Raw genomic sequence first — 16,820 nt, 5'->3', positions numbered from 1 at the left:
TGGACATTCCCAGAGTAATTTATTGCTGTAATTAATCAATTAAGCTCTTTGAAAGTAAAGTACATTCTATCTATAGGCCTAAACCCTTCTGCATAGTTACTGCCAATTATGCAGAATCAATGGGATGCCTGGATGTTGACATTGTGCTAAGGAGGTAAATTATAATAAAAATGTAGATTTACCTGTTGAGATGCCCTGCGATGACACGGATAGTTTATACAAAGACCTAATCTGCCTTCTGTATGACTTGGCTGTCTTTTTATTTCCTTCCAGGATCTCTATCTTTTCCTCTCACCTCTCACTCTAACTGTCTGTCCCCGCTGACAGAGTAAACCTGATTCATAAACCTCTGCTTATCAACCTTGCCTTCTATCTCTTTTCTGTCTCTGCAAACATATCAATTGTGTCAATGTTGGAGCATGGCTGCCCTTTCCATCTGATATGTGTAAAGGGCACCACCACTGCTGCAAGCCAGGGAACTATGTAAATAGGACACACACGCACATACACATGAGCGCGGACACACATACAGAAATAAGGTTTATTCGTGCAAGAACCTTTTATATTCAGATTCCCTGTAATAAAAAAAAGAATCCATTTCTCAATAACAATGAGGTTTTTGATGGAATGGCCGTGAGGTAATGAAAATGAATAGTTCATACACACATGTTTATATTACAATTCCCCCTCCAGAGACAATTCATGCTTTAGTAAAGATCTGGCTCATGCTTTGTATGTTATTATTGTGATTGTGTAGACAGCTATTAAAATAGACCCGTAGCATTTGAAAATAACCGATGCAACATAAAGCTCTATGACAATCAAGAGAAAAATGCTTGAAGCTACTGAATAGGCTATTGGGTGAAAACTGAGTTGTGAAAATGTTTACTTTTTGCAACGCAAGTGACCTGAAGGGGCTGAGAGTTATTAAGGAAAATATCCCTTTAGTTCCCCCCAAAATCACCCAAGCATGTGTGTGTACAAATTATTCTCCTGCTGTCTGAGAAAGGGGCCAACCTCTAGGCTGCAGAGTGCTGCGAGATACATGTGACAAAAATGACAATAAGTTGATTTTAATGTAAGTTTTAAAGCTATTAGCTTAAAGGTAAGGGTGGAAATAGAGAGAAGAACAGTAATTTTAATTAGGTAGTACAGTGATAAATCTATGATGAATATAAAATATAAATGATGATATAAATAATGATTTTAATTGTAACCTTGCGTTTGATGGTTTTAACCTTGTTGTCTTTAATTGCTGCTTGTAGATCTGTGAATGAGGTATATACCTTATTTACACTGTTAACCTTGATCACATGTATGTTGCAGCACTATTAACGCAGCCTAATCCAGTTTCTGATGCGCATGAGCACTGGAGACTGTGATGAATGCGAATGAGTCACCGGTGGAAATAACAACACTCTGATCTCGCGTAACGCAACGAGATTTGCCCGTTTTAACACGGGTTGGAAACCCCGTTCCTCCCTCTTCCCTTCGCTGTCCACAAGCAAGGTAAAGCGCTAAATTTCCCTTTCTCGATGTAAAGACTATAAATTACGTCTAATCTTCAGCATTTGCGCCTCAAACGAGGTATACTGGGATGTTAAGTATTGATAAATACGGTGGATGATCGTTTCTGAGCGATATAAGTGGTGTTTATCAGTTTTTTATCAGAATTTTACACGACTATTGCTCTCTGTTAGTAATGGCTGCCCCCATGCTACCTCGTTGAGGCCCGCTAGCAACTTGCTAGCGTTCCGTGTTGCGCTTTGTATGTATATTGGTGTGCATATTGTAAGAATATATATATGTAGTGTAGATAGGTGTGATATTTGTGTGTTAATGGTTTCAAAATTGTGTTGTTGGGTTTGTTAAGCCATTTTGGTTTGAGGAACACGGCAGCTAGCTATTGGGTACAAGCTAAGGTAATGCCGGTTAAAAACGTGTAAGTGCAATGCGGCCCCTACTCATGTTTGTTTTAAATTGTCTTGCTGCTGATTATATGGATTAGTATAGATGGGTAGTTGGGTTTAACTCGATACTCTTAGAAGCTAATTTCAATGCAGTGTAACCTTAAATTGTGTTTTGTGTGGATGTGAATGAGTATTGTGGGCTATAATGTTTTTGGTAGTTGTACTCAGTATAGCACTTATTTTTTAATATTTAGATGCCAGGAGTCACAGTGAAAGACGTCAACCAGCAGGAGTTCGTCCGTGCCCTGGCGGCCTTCCTGAAGAAGTAAGTATTTGTTTTATTAATCAAGTTTAACTGTACTCAAATGATCAGGATATAATAGTGTCTTCAGTGCACTTCTCATCCAGTTTTATAACAACATGCAGGTGACTGGGTCAGTGACAGATTTACTAATAGGGTGCAATATTACGTGGTTTAATTCTGACTGATGCTTCTCCTGTCTACAGGTCAGGAAAGCTGAAGGTGCCTGACTGGGTTGACCTTGTCAAGCTGGGTAAGCACAAGGAGCTGGCCCCCAGTGATGAGAACTGGTTCTACATTAGAGCTGGTAAGAGATTAATATAATTGTGCTTTCTCAATTGATTATCATTAACACCTTTTGATCATCGTGAGGTAGGAATGGGCGATATGGCAAAAATATCATTTCGCAATTTTCTCATAACTTCTTTTTATGTTGACACTAATTTGCATGTTTCTGTGTAAATGACTTAAGGTTGCCTACTCTGTCACTTCTCAAATTATCAGATTTAAAAGGCAAACGACAACACTCTAAAGTGCGCTCGGTATTAGTTTTCAATAGATATCATGAGGAAAAACAAGTTTCAAACGATCAACTTTTATTTTAAATAGGTTAAAAGTAGACTTCAAACTAATGTAATTCTTTACACTGTTACTCAGCAGTCAAACAGGACTGAAGTGTGCCTCCTAAGCTAAAACACCAAAAACATTATTAAAAAGGCAGGCTTTAATAAGAATGCTGCAGTTACCTCTTTCCACTGTTTACTAGTGTCCTCATATAGGGCACCTTAATCAAATGCCTGCGTTATAAATGTTTAGTATAACATTTATTAGCTCAGCATTGGATGTACGAACGTATGCACAGAACTAGGGATGCCCGATCCGATCACGAGATTGGAAATCGGGCCCAATTACGTGATTTCAGACTCAATGGGAATCGGACATTACCTCCCGATCAGGACTCGGATATATGTTAGGGCTCTCAAAGTTAATGCCTTCTGTGCAGGGTGGCTCTGTGTCCTGTAGTGTAGGGGTTTGACAGTCGCTTTTGGTTTGAGACCTCGATGAGCCGCAGCGTGTGTGGAATCTCCTAGCGTGGCGCTGTGGACGCGCATGCACACGCACACGTTTTGCTGCAACGACTAAGTTGCTAGGATCGGATGTTGGTATCGGCAGATACTCAAAATCAAATGACTCGGACAAAAAAAACTATGCTGCTGCGCGACCATAGACCTGGAAGTAATAGAAAGTGCCCTGTGAACAATAACACGTTCTAATCCTTCACAATCTTTTATCGTCACATCGCATGCTCCCACTTTCAGGCTATTGGCGCACATGAGATGTAGACGGTGGTTGGAGAATCACATTCAGTTGCCCTGTCACACAGTTTTTGGTTCATGCTGTTAATGGTGTCTAGGTAGAATATGGAGGCGAAGATATAGAGCACATCTGCATTCACTTTGTTTTTGGACGTGACAGATTTTGTTGTAGTTAATGGCAAGGTAGAGGCTGTTTGACAGCCATCCAACAAATTGAGACATTTGAGTTCTTGCATGAATATTTGGGAAAAGACTATTGGACTTAGTTTTTTTTTTGTCATTTAGGTCAAATTACTTGCCTAAATTTCATTAAAAATGCTATGCAGTAGTTTGTAATAAACTCAGAGCTTCAGTTCACTCTCACATAAATGATGACGTGCGTCTTTCTGCTCCCACAGCATCCACAGTTCGCCACCTGTACCTCCGTGGTGGTGCTGGTGTTGGCTCCATGACAAAGATCTATGGCAGCCGCCAAAGGAATGGTGTGTGCCCTGCCCACTACAGTGTAGGATCAAAAAATGTGGCTCGCAAGGTGCTGCAGGCCCTCGAGCTCCTCAAGATGATTGAGAAGGATCCCAATGGGTGAGTGCTTATCCCGATTATAATACCCAACTCTTTAAAGACTCTATAACTGCTTAACATTGATCTGTGTGTAACAAAATCATCATTTATGGTGGCTGTTTCTTATGTAGATATCAGAATTTTCTCAGCTAAAACATTTCTGTGCAATCTGGACAGTTCCTAACAGTGTTCTTTATTCTGAGACTTCTTAGCCCACCATTTAGTGTACTACCAATTGTGTACTGTACTCTCTTGAGGATTAAGCAAGACATCACAATCATAAGGTTGTTGAACAATCACACTCTAACTTGTATGTTGTAGCACTAAGCACCATGGTTTACACCTACACCCAGCATTGTTCAGTAAAACTGTCAACTCCTTTTGCCTTGTCTTTAAATTCATGAAGTGGAACAGTCTCAATATGATGCAGAATTACTGTGAAATCTTTAAATGCATAGGCTAGAATTTTTACTCTTGGAGCCTGCAGTAAAGATGCAATCATCCTGTAACAAGAGCCCTAATTGATTAGCTTGGTTTTATTCATTTGAATTGAGCAAGAAAGGAAATTTAATTTGAATTGGCAAATGTTCAGCACTGTGGAATTGATTTATTTATTTTTTGCCAAAACATAGGAATAGAAAATTGATCAGTTGTTTGTTAATGTAGTATTGTGGTCCATGCTGCATAAAGGAATTTATTTATGTATTTAATTAAAACCTATCTTTGATCAAGGTGTATAGGTTAAAATGTTAACTTTTGTTTTTAACTTTCCAGTGGTCGCAGACTAACCTCCCAGGGAACCAGAGACCTGGACAGAATTGCTGGCCAGGTAAGAACCTAGTCTGTTCACTAATAATGTGAAAGAATGCAAAACCATATTTGGCATATGCTTTTTAATATAATCTACACCTCGGAAAATTCTATATTTTATGCAAGTTGCTGTTGGTACACTGACAAACAGAACTTAAGTCATTAAGAAAAGATGGACAGAGGGAACAAAAGTGAAAAATGATCACAGTAAGCATTTGCTGTCTCAACCTGACAACCTTAAATATGTAAAATGATGTACTGATGTCTTGACATCTTGACCATGCTTGTTTCTTAAAATAATTTTAAATTGTACCAAGTCTGGCAGTATGGATCTGTGGAGCTGAGCTGTAGACACATCCTGAAGTTTAACTTGTGCTTGGTCCCTGTTTCACTTCAAAATTCAAGACAAAACATTGTCCTTGGGCAAATCTTCCTCTGCCGGCAAAGAAAGTTAAACACTACTAAGTGTTTTAGCCTTTCCTTAAAAAAACACATTACAGTTGGGCCTTGTCAAAAATCAGGGAGAGGCAGCAACATTGTGATAATCCAAGGGTAAAAGGGGTAAACAAGATGAGGGGAATTTTATGCTTGGCAAGTCTGCCGTATGGCACCAGTTTTCTCCTTGTTTACCCATGCTAATGAGCTATATGTAGATGAGCAGACCTGGGCTGAGCCCCGCCTGCCTGCTGCACAAAACCGGCAGAAACGTGTATCTCCTGTGTCTTGTCGTTTCTGATGACTTTTTGAAAGTGATTTTTGTCTTGGGAGTGTGGTTTCTGTCATGTATCAACAGACAATTCAAAATGGTTTTTGACAACAGCTGTAACACATGTTACTTCCCCAATGTTGTAGACTTTATTGAAACGCAGTGGAATAGACTATAAAGGTTAACGTAGAATATTAAGCAGTTGGAAATACTAATGGGTTTAAATTGTGTTTTGCTTCAGCCTCACACATGATATGGTCAAATCATGAAAATACTTCCTCTTTACAGCTAGTAATTTTAATTGAAATGAGCAAAAATGTTTAATTTACTACAGGATGTAACTTCCAAACATTTCCTTATGATGTTTTTTTCCTTTAACAGGTTGCAGCTGCAAACAAGAAGTCTGTTTAATAAATCTTTTTGGAGAAAGTCAAATCCTGTGTGTGTCTTTCTTTTCAAACTTGTGAGAGCATTTGGGTTGTATTCCTTATCTAATGTGTAGCTACAAAACTGGAAATATAGATGATCTAAAGTTGTTACCTTGCTGAAAGAAGCACTAAACGAAGTCAGTGTTTGCCTTAATTCACCCATAGCTGATGTAACAGGTCAGGTTTAAATGTCATTTAGTCTAAAGAGCAGAGTTTTTCAGTTCTCACATCACTTAAATAGTTGCTCCTGATTGGGTGCCGTTGCATCAAGCAGTTAAAAAAGCCTTTTTGGGAGCTGTTCTGTCACTGATCCATTGTAGCTTCTCATCAGTGACCAGACACTCGAATGTCAAAGTGCCCACTTTATTTTCCATTTTGATCCTTTGTTCCTGCCACTGTTTTCATGTATCAGACATGCTTTGTACAGATTGATCTCTGATACCATGGTGACCAATGAAAATGGTTCTGTTTAACAAAGGCAGATGATTACATTTCCATAAGCAGTGCAGTTGACGGTAAAGGAAAGAATGATGTCATGATTTAGCAGCTTGATTCAGGCCCACAGTGCCACCTAGAGGTGGAAACAAATATATAATAAATTCCCTCCACTGTTAATGAAGACGTTTACTTTATAATCACCACTAGGCAATGGGGCTTTTTGGAAAAGCTGGGTATGAATCTATGATGGCATATGAAATGCAGTGCACTTTTGTCATTTTTAGGGCAGCTAGAAGTGTTGATGTTTATATCTGAACTTACAAAAATATTATTTTGAAGTATTTGCTTGTGTTTTGGTGAAGTTGATGTAAAGCTTTTTCTAATGTGTGTTTGCATGGTATATGGCAAACCTCGGGGATGGATTACACTGGACTATTTGATTTAGTGGTGCTTGTCTAATCCTGCAGAGGGCTCCAAAGCCTATAGAATATCTATCATGCTTATATGCTTCATGGTTAGAATTACAGAAGAGTGTTCAAATGTTATTGCAGGTGTTCAAATCTGTTGGGCCTTTACTAAAACAAGCAGCTGAAATTTTGAGAAATCCATACAAATAAGTGGACTTCTTAAGCTTAGTCAATGTTTTTATCTTTATACATAAGAATTATGCATGATATGCATTTACTAGGTTCAGTGTAACAGCAAGGTGCTGTTTTAAAGTGGCATGCGGTAAAATGCAGTGCTAATTGACTGTGAATGTTCAGTTTTTACGTTTTCAAAATTAATTTCATTCTTCAGAGTCCAGGCAGAGGCACAGCTGAATGAGAGGTGGGAGTGTGGTGGTTGTACACAGTACATAAATCTGTCTGCATTTAAGACAGATTGCATCTATTGACAGAGCTGGGTACGTGTGAGCTTATTTTTGGTGCTGTGTTTGCAAGATATTGTGCTGTTGATCTGTGGACAGTAACCGCTGTGTTTGCTTGGGTGCCACTCAGTGCATCTGTGTGTACAGAGCACACAGGATAGCACACATAATTCATTGTGCGCCGGCCAACTAGGCACGCGGCTGTCTCGTTTTGCTCATGTCAGTCATAATAACTGGTCTTCATTAAATATTCTGCACATCTCTCAGGAAATATTAATCTTTAGTCTGTTTATTCTCCTACCCTATTCTCTCTCTGTCCTCCGTCCGCCCACTCCCTCCAGTTTTTTTCTGAAGACCAGCTGTTCCTGTACACCTTAACCCATCATTGCTCCCTCCCCTGGCCAATCCCTCTCTCCCTCCCCTTCATGATCCTGTTTTTTTTTCTTCTACCCTGTAATTTGGAAAACAGAGAAGGATCAACATGTCCTTGATAGCTAGACTGAAATGTGTGGAATCCACCATAGGAGGTCTGCTGTGTTTGCTACTGTTCAGTTGTGTGTGTGTTTGTTCATGTATGTGGACTTTATGCATCTATATCTGTGGTAATGTGCATTTTTCCAGATAATTTAAGCCCCAGTCAGTCAAGTTGTTTGTGCAGCGATTTGTCATTGTGCACAGTGTAATTATCTGCAGGCTCCGCTGTGGCAATTACTGTTGTGGAACAATTACCACTTTAACAAATGCACATCCAAGTGGTTCGTTGTCTTTTTTTGTGTGTGCCTGCATGGAGGTGGCTACACCTACTCGTTCTTTCTTTGGCAGCTCAGCTTGATCACACTGAGAATGGATACAGACCTGCCTCTCGCCTCCTCGGGCCTGGTAATGCCAGATAACTAAGAAATGTCTCCAAAATAGAACCACTATCAGGAGAGCTCCCATACATGTACACACACACATTGTCAACGCACAGCTTCATGCCCTGTGGCATGTTTTCCACAGAAGACAAGACATTCCCCAGGAAGGTTCCCAGCATTCCCAGCCTCTCTGGCATATTGAGTCTATAAGTGTTCTTGTGGAAGCTGACCCAGATGCTGCCAGCTTAGCCAAGATAACATCGGTTCTTCCTGTGGCAGCACACAATGCTATTTCTCATAAACATTACTTTCTTATCAAAAGCCTCATCTTGAGTTTCAATTCAGTTATTACAGACTTACTAAATCTTATTCAGTCTTGAACATGCTTTAAAATCTTTTTCTGAATCAAATCTCTAAAGCTCAGTGGTTTGATTCTGTCCTTGTCCATGTATTCTTTGGTTAAACTTAATGTAACATCGGGTTATATATCCTGTTCCCAATTTTTTTTTAAGTAGCACAGAAGACGTTTGTGTAGAAGCTGTGTGTTGATGCTGGGTGGCGGGGGTCAGACCCGCTCTACAAGAGTGTTTATAGAAATTAGTCTTAGGCCAAAAGGGCAGTGTTGTGTTAGTAGAGAGCTGAACAGCTCCCCTCTAGGTAAGAAAACTCAGCTTCAAGAAGATAGGTTTACACACTTATCTGTCTCAGTGGGTGTGAGCAGCCTTCTGATGGATGAGTTTGGAGATTTGTGTGTGTAGATGAAAGAATATGTTTGACCTAGTTGACTTCTTGGATAGTTTAAGGGTTTTATGTACATCTGTCTGCTGCATGTGTGTTGCTGTTCTTCTGCGTGCTGTCAGTTCTAATCCCTCGTCCTGTGTTTGGCCTGAGAGCAGGTGGTGTAAACATGCAGCGTGCCGCTCAGCCTGCCTGGCACCACAGGGCACTGTAGCACTGCCCCACAGCAGGTGTGTATATATGAGCGTCCATGTGTGTAGGCGAAACACTAACCATGTGTCATTGGTGCCTTCTTAGCTTAGAATCCCCTCCACCTGTCACAGAGGGTGGGGTGTAAAGGGAAGATGACGGGGCACAGAACAGATGCTGTCTACAAAGCAAGCCGAACTGCACACTGACTAGAAGCAATGTGTGTGGAGGCCATATTACTTCTAAGCTCTCTGTGTGCCTGTGTATGCGCACATTCAGATCAGAGCTTTCAAGTCATTCATACTATGATGCTGCGGCCCTGCGCTTTCTTCAACACAGAACAAAAGAGTGGCAGAGGGAGACGGCTAGACACCAGTGTGACACCGAACGGCTATGGAGAGGGTTGACACAGTGACAGCCCGAGATAACGGGAAGTGTGTGTGTGTGTTTGCAGCTGTTCATCATTTCTCTATCTCTATCCCTATCTTGCTGTGTGCCTATGGGAGGGAGGGAAATCTCCAAAGAAATGCCAGGCAGAGGTGTCAGAAAGTGACCAAACCATGTAAGAACTCCACCAACAGAGCAGCTTCAACTAGCTTCCAAGGCCCGTATCTAAAAACCCAGATTTCTCACCCACAGCCCTGTCAGGCCTCTTTCCCGTGTTGCTCTGCAGGATGCGTCATTTGTAATGATTGGTTGAATCTATGTGAAACTCTGTGGCCTTTTGCCAAGTTACATGGCGTGTTGAGTGTACGCTAAACAAACACCACACTGGTCGGTTTCTAAGGTGAACTGCAGGTTCTTGGTAGAGATCAGTTTCACTCTAAACTCAGGAGTGTTGTCGAAGGATAACAGGCTCAATAAATGTGGGGCTGTATATAGTGTAGGCTTTAACAACTTTACTGTCCCCTCAGGGATCAATAAAGATCCATCTTATCTATCACTTATCTTAGCAAATAAAGAATTTGAAACTTTTTTAAGCAAGAAAACTTTCCGGCTCCTCAGTCATCCCCTTTTCTCCTTCTTCTGCCTTCTTGAATTGTAAAAATCCCTCTGACTTTCACTGCATCACTCCAACAATCTTTCTCTTTCAACCTTTTCTGTTAAATCCCTGTGTTCTCCTTCATCCTAGCCTCTTTCCTCATCTCTCTGATATTCTGATATCCCTTAGTACCATTACTACCCTATTACCCCTTCCTCCAGCTATACGATCCCTTATCAGGGCTAAAAGCCTGCAGTCTGCCAACTTACTCCACTGAACATTCTTTTTTTTCCAAAAAAATCTGGGTATTTAGGGAAATAAATGCTTACGGAAGGTGCTGTTAGAATAAAAATATTTGCATATAATTAACATTTGCAGACAAATCAATCTCTGTTTAATGGGATATTTCATGTATTCGTTAAATTGTGGACAAGAAGTGCATTCAGTGCATACCTATGCAGAGGTTTTGAGCATAAATTCCATTACAGCTTGTCATTTGTTGTAATTATGTTTGTATGTTCTCAGTTACATTTGTAACTGAGATGTCAAAGTACAGTTTGTCTGAAGCTAAGCAGCATTGTACTAGAATGGTTGTTGCTGAACATGTACACATTTGCTCATCATTCAGAACAGCCAGCCCAGGTGTGTGTTTGGTAGTGTGTCGGTTGCACAGCCAGGGTTTAGGAGGTTAGGAAACTACACTCAACAAAAATATAAACGCAACACTTTTGTTTTTGCTCCCATGTTTCATGAGATGGACTTGAAGATCTAAACTTCATTCCAGATACACAATATTACCATTCCTCTCAAACATTGTTCACAAATCTGTCTAAATGTGTGATAGTGAGCACTTCTGCTTTGCTGAGATAATCCATCCCACCTCACAGGTGTGCCACATCAAGATGCTGATCTGACATCATGATTAGTGCACAGGTGTACCTCAAACTGCCCACAATAAAAGGCCACCCTGAAATGTGCAGTTTTGTCTCACAGCAAAATGCCACAGATGCCACAAGCATTGAGGGAGCGTGCAATTGGCATGCTGACAGCAGGAATGTCAACCAGATCTGTTGCTCGTGCATTGAATGTTCATTTCTCCACCATAAGCCGTCTCCAAAGGCGTTTCAGAGAATATGGCAGTACATCCAACCGGCCTCACAACCGCAGACCACGAGTAACCACACCAGCCCAGGACCTCCACATCCAGCAGGTTCACCTCCGAGATCGTCTGAGACCAGCCACTCAGACAGCTGCTGAAACAATTGGTTTGCATAACCAAACAATTTCTGCACAAACTGTCAGAAACCGTCTCAGGGAAGCTCAACTGCATGCTCGTCGTCCTCATCGGGGTCTTAACCTGACTCCAGATCGTCGCCGTAACAGACTTGAGTGGGCAAATGCTCACATTCGATGGCGTCTAGCACGTTGGAGAGGTGTTCTCTTCACGGATGAATCTCGGTTTACATTGTTCAGGGCAGATGGCAGACAGCGTGTGTGGCGTCGTGTGGGTGAGCGCTTTGCTGATGTCAATGTTGTGGATCGAGTGGCCCATGGTGGTGGTGGGGTCATGGTATGGGCAGGCATCTGTTATGGACGAAGAACGCAGGTGCATTTTATTGATGGCATTTTGAATGCACAGAGATACCGTGATGAGATCCTGAGGCCCATTGTTGTGCCATACATCCATGAACATCACCTCATGTTTCAGCAAGATAATGCACGGCCCCATGTTGCAAGGATCTGTACACAATTCTTGGAAGCTGAAAATGTCCCAGTTCTTGCATGGCCAGCATACTCACCGGACATGTCACCCATTGAACATGTTTGGGATGTGCTTGACTGGCGTATACGACAGCGTGCACCAGTTCCCACTAATATACAGCAACTTCGCACAGCCATTGAAGAGGAGTGGACCAACATTCCACAGGCCACAATAGACAATCTGATAAACTCTATGCGAAGAAGTGTTGCACTGCATGAGGCAAATGGTGGTCACACCAGATACTGACTGGTTCTGAGTCCCCAGACCGCCAATAAAGCAGAAACAAAATGCACATTTCAGGGTGGCCTTTTATTGTGGGCAGTTTGAGGTACACCTGTGCACTAATCATGATGTCAGATCAGCATCTTGATGTGGCACACCTGTGAGGTGGGATGGATTATCTCAGCAAAGCAGAAGTGCTCACTATCACACATTTAGACAGATTTGTGAACAATGTTTGAGAGGAATGGTAATATTGTGTATCTGGAATGAAGTTTAGATCTTCAAGTCCATCTCATGGAACATGGGAGCAAAAACAAAAGTGTTGTGTTTATATTTTTGTTGAGTGTAATTCCAAGCTTCAGTTATGCTGTTGCCTTTTATACAGTGTGTGTCTCCTTCCCAACCGTGACCTCTGCTCAATCTGATGTCCCCTCCCCTCCCCCTGGACAAATTCCAACATGCCCTTATTTTCCCTCTATTCGTTTTTGTGCCCTGTAAACATTCCAGCTCTGTGGTTTCTCCGATTTCCCCTCTATACATGATATATAATTCCACTGTTATTTTCTTCTTCCTGATTTTTCCCCCTTACTGTCGATCTCAGTAGACTATCTGAAGAATTTCATTTTTTTTTATCTTTTGCTGCACATTCCAGGCACACAAAATACATATAATTGTGCGACTGTCATCCTTGTGTGTGTGTTTTAGAAGTGGAAATGCTGGACATTCCCTGTGCATTTGTGTGTGTGTGACAGAGGCGACATTGTGTTACTGGAAATCTTATTAACTGCTGAGCCCCTTCTCAAAGCCTCATCTTCTTGATGCTTCTCCTGAGAAATGTCTTGGCTCTGTACAACATTTACTGTATTCAGTTGCAAATACAGATTTCACATATTTACACAGAAATGACTTGTGTTCCAGTGTCACATGATTAAATGAGACTTTTGCAGCTGCTTGTTTGTGCGATGAGTTCAGCTGCTTGTTTGGGACCTGTTGGGACTCCTTCCTTCAGTGTGACAGTGAAGCTGACACCCAGAGCTGCATTTGACCGCTGATAATAATCATGAAAATTGTACTTTTTTCCCCATTGAAACCCAAGCACACCACAGGGAAACACATTCTGAGAAAGCGTTTAATTTGACAGTCAGGTCCCCCCCCGGTGGCAACATTCAGCCAACATTGTGCCGTAGCCTCTGGGCCTGTCCAAAATGGGCAGTCAGCAGAAAAAGCACAGGGTCACACATCTCTCAACCCTGCTAGAAAAATTGTTCTCCTGCCCTCTCTGTCTCATTTTCTCTTCTCATTATTTCATTTCTTTCACTCTCCATTATACAGTGTTCTGCTCGCTCTCTCTCTTTCCCATCTGGCTGTTCCAGCTGAGGTCAATCTGCAGCACTCCACTGTAGCACGAGGACACAGGAATCTCATGAATAGTAATGTATCAAACTGGCAGGCCCCATGACATTTGGAAAGTATATGTGAAACTAAAGTTCATTTCAATAACATGATTGTAATATAAAGAGGATAAGTCCTGTCAATGTTTTTAAAGCACTTTACTAAAAAACAATCACACATTCAGCATACAACACTTTTCAAGCATGATTATCAGAAGTGAGATGTACTATCTCTGCTTTGTGTAGCACAGTGTATAGTGTTTCATTCACACAGTTTTATCATCCCTTCCAAGCCAACTACTGCTACTCAAGTTCAAGGTCTGGGTATTTCTCAGGCCAGTCTGAGTTTACTCACATGCATCTCGTCTCACCCATTAGTGTGTGCGTATGGGGGGGGGGGGGTGTGAGAACACTTAGTGTCTTTGAGGTAGTCTTGATTTAGTTTCATGCAATTACTTATCCCCTCCTCTTTCTCCACAAATTCTCTCTGATACTTTGCTGTCTAACTCTTCTGCCTCTTGCATTTTACCCCTTAATAGCCATCATCCACCCACCAACATATTCCTTTTTTCATTCGCTCTCTCTACTCAGCTGGTGGCCCAGCCAGGAGGCTGCATGTGCGTTTGAGGAGCGTAATCTGCTCTTTCTCCCCTTCCCATTTCCATTTCAATCCTCCGTTCACAGCTGGAGCCACTGCGCTCTGCATGCAGATGAGCAAGAGTTGACTTTTTCGAGAACGCATGTTCAGACAAAAGATGGGCAGGAGATAGGGCAGTGTTGGTGTAGGAAGGCAGAGGGACGGCAGAGGTACAAGGATGAAAGATTCTGTGATGAAGTAGAAGCAACCGTTACTGACAGAAGGATAATCATTCTTCACTGCAGAGAAAGATGAAATGTTTTTGCAGGTCACAACACCTTTAAAAACAAGAACAAAAATGCAACAGACAGACAAGAAATCACAGTCCATCAATCAAATGGCAGGTTGTAGCAAACACTAGCAAAAGTAAAGCGGTGGTGGGTCAATGTGAACAGTGTAGCATGAGAGCTTTAATCATTTCAAGCAATATTAAAATGTCCAGGCATATTTACATTCAGATATTTAGCTCTGTGTTTTTAGTACTTTCAGTGAAACTTTTTGAATAAAAAATTCCTTGTGTTCTTTGTAATTTGATAAGAAAAAAAGTGTTTAGAGGCTACACACCCTCTACCTTATTCCTTCTGAATAATCAATGCCATACAGAATTACACAACGCTGATTCACTGCCCGCACTACCAAATCAATGAATCAAAAGATACAGTTTCCTGCTCACATGCCGTATGACCAGGCTCATTACCATCAGTGATGACTCAGATCCTGCACCGATGACAAATAACCACGAGCTCATCACCAAGCATGAGTCTGCCAGGCTCATGTTGATGACATCAGAAAAGTGTTTAGCCTCAGATGTCCAATCTGAATAATGCTGGGCTGATGAATGGTTAGGATTGTTTTGTACTGACAGAGAACAGAGGCCTTCGGGCATTCACGTCATTTGCCAGCAGCCTCCATTATGATGGGCGCAGATATGAACATACACGCCAAGTGATGTTATTGTTAAGGGACAGGGGCCCCTAATGCACTCTGCTCAAGTAGCGTACAGCCGGTCACTCGAGTTTCAGTTGAATCCCATTTATGGCAAAAAACCATCTGCTGCCAATTGATTATAATAACAAATATTGATTTTTGAACAAGCAACCTCAGCAGAAGTGATTCACTCATAAGAGGGTAATGAGGTGAGACAAAATATGTTGCACACTTAATGTGGCTGTTTAATTTTTCATGCAGTTATCGTCTGCAGTGTGAATCAAGGTCTTGTTCAAAAAGTCCTAAAAAAATCTTAAAATGCTCCCTCTGCACATGATTTATATTTTGTTGTAAGTGAGGATTCATCTGGCACACGTGCCTGGTTGCTCTTGCTGTGTCATTGCAGTGTGATATATAGCTTTGCTACCAGTATTATTCCCATTGGCAGCCCACTACAGAGTTGCATTAAATCTCATCATGCCAAACAGCCTGCCCAACCCAGCAAGACGAACTGCACAGGCGGTCAGTCGAGGCTCTCGGGCTTCCAAGCACTTGCTGTTGCTTTTATTGACAGAAACCTCCTTTTTCTTTTCCACTCTCTCCATCTCCTGCATCAAGTCGATTTGCAGCAGCCTGAAACACAGCAGTCTCTCCCGCTGCTTCCCTTCACTCTGTCACTTTTGTATAATACTGTCTGTACACATTTTCCTGTCTTATTTTATATTCTGTCGAACTATAAAACTTTGAATGCCCCACGCCCACTCTTCCTGCCATTTTCTCTTTTTTTTTTGGACAACATACCCTCTCTTATTTTCTGCCTCCTGCAACCTCCATTTATCCCTTTCTCTTCGCCTCCTCCATCACTACCCCCCCATAATGCCCTCCTGTTGAGTCTGTATTGATGGCAACACTTGGCCATGGTGCATGAGCGTGTGTCACAGTCTCTCTGCCCCCACTGCACAGTCATTGTGGCTGTAATGCCATAATTACCCCCCATTATTATGGTAACAGAGGGAAGGGAGAGAGAGAGAGGTGGTTTCAAAGGGGGAAAGAGGGAGGGTAGTGGATTTGATGACAGGTGGATAAAAGTGTCCAGATCGGGTGCAGGAGTCTAAGGAATAAACTAAATGATGTTGATCAGTATGAGGATGAGTATGCTGGTCAGTCAGATCAATCAGATTGGTGTTGTGTGTGTGTGTGTGAGAGAGAGAGAGAGAAAGAAAGAGACCGTCTGGCACTGTGTGTCTCAGGGGATGGCCTGCTCTTGGCCCCTGTCACTGAGGGCCACATCAGTTGAAATGTAATGGCTCAGGCTTCATTGGACATACATAGATGGGTTCCTCTCATGGACTATGACAGATACACAGATCAGGCAGTGCCTCAGAGGGGTGGAGACAAATATAGTTTGATTTCAAACGCTCAGATCAGGCTCTTGAACTAAACATTAAGTTCCTCGTTAAAAAGCTTTAATTCCAAGTAAGCTACAAATACTAAACCAAAGCTTGAAGTATGATCTCTCCCTACACCCACTTAGAATAAACAGATAGCACTGATAAACATGTTTATTCTTAACATCTCTCTTTGAATCAAAATATGTCATTGTGTTCCTGTTGTGTGCTCAAAATGTTGAATGTTTGACTTTCTACATAAGCAACTGTGTGTTTATTTGAATGTACACAGCAAAAGGGCCTTTTAGATTACAGGATGGCTTCGAGTCACACCACAAAACCCACCAGGGCAGCCTAAGCATGCAAATAGAATGTGCTCACACATATAAATA

The 16,820-nt window shown here is 41.6% G+C and overlaps 1 protein-coding gene across 1 annotated transcript; it reads left to right on the top strand.

Annotated features, from left to right (window-relative positions):
• Positions 1-1,437: 1,437 nt before the first annotated feature.
• rps19 (ribosomal protein S19) lies at positions 1,438-6,039 on the top strand. The gene is made up of 6 exons (XM_028425333.1): positions 1,438-1,509; positions 2,165-2,235; positions 2,418-2,518; positions 3,926-4,109; positions 4,863-4,917; positions 5,986-6,039. Exons 2-6 carry the CDS (start codon positions 2,165-2,167, stop codon positions 6,013-6,015), a joined length of 441 nt encoding a protein of 146 aa, XP_028281134.1. The 5' UTR covers positions 1,438-1,509; the 3' UTR covers positions 6,016-6,039.
• Positions 6,040-16,820: the final 10,781 nt, after the last annotated feature.

The sequence above is a fragment of the Parambassis ranga genome, chromosome 16 (assembly GCF_900634625.1).
Source record: "Parambassis ranga chromosome 16, fParRan2.1, whole genome shotgun sequence".
Lineage (NCBI taxonomy): Eukaryota > Metazoa > Chordata > Actinopteri > Ambassidae > Parambassis > Parambassis ranga.
Note: the sequence above shows the minus strand (reverse complement) of the source record. Positions and strands in the feature narration are given on the sequence as shown.

What these genes read in the sequence shown, in the direction of transcription:
- rps19 (XM_028425333.1), top strand. Translation starts at nt 2,165, where the DNA reads ATGCCAGGAGTCACAGTGAAAGACGTCAACCAGCAGGAGTTCGTCCGT. An exon ending in CTGGTTCTACATTAGAGCTG is followed by an intron (nt 2,519 to 3,925) that starts GTAAGAGATTAA and finishes CTGCTCCCACAG; the next exon opens with CATCCACAGTTCGCCACCTG. An exon ending in ATTGAGAAGGATCCCAATGG is followed by an intron (nt 4,110 to 4,862) that starts GTGAGTGCTTAT and finishes TTAACTTTCCAG; the next exon opens with TGGTCGCAGACTAACCTCCC.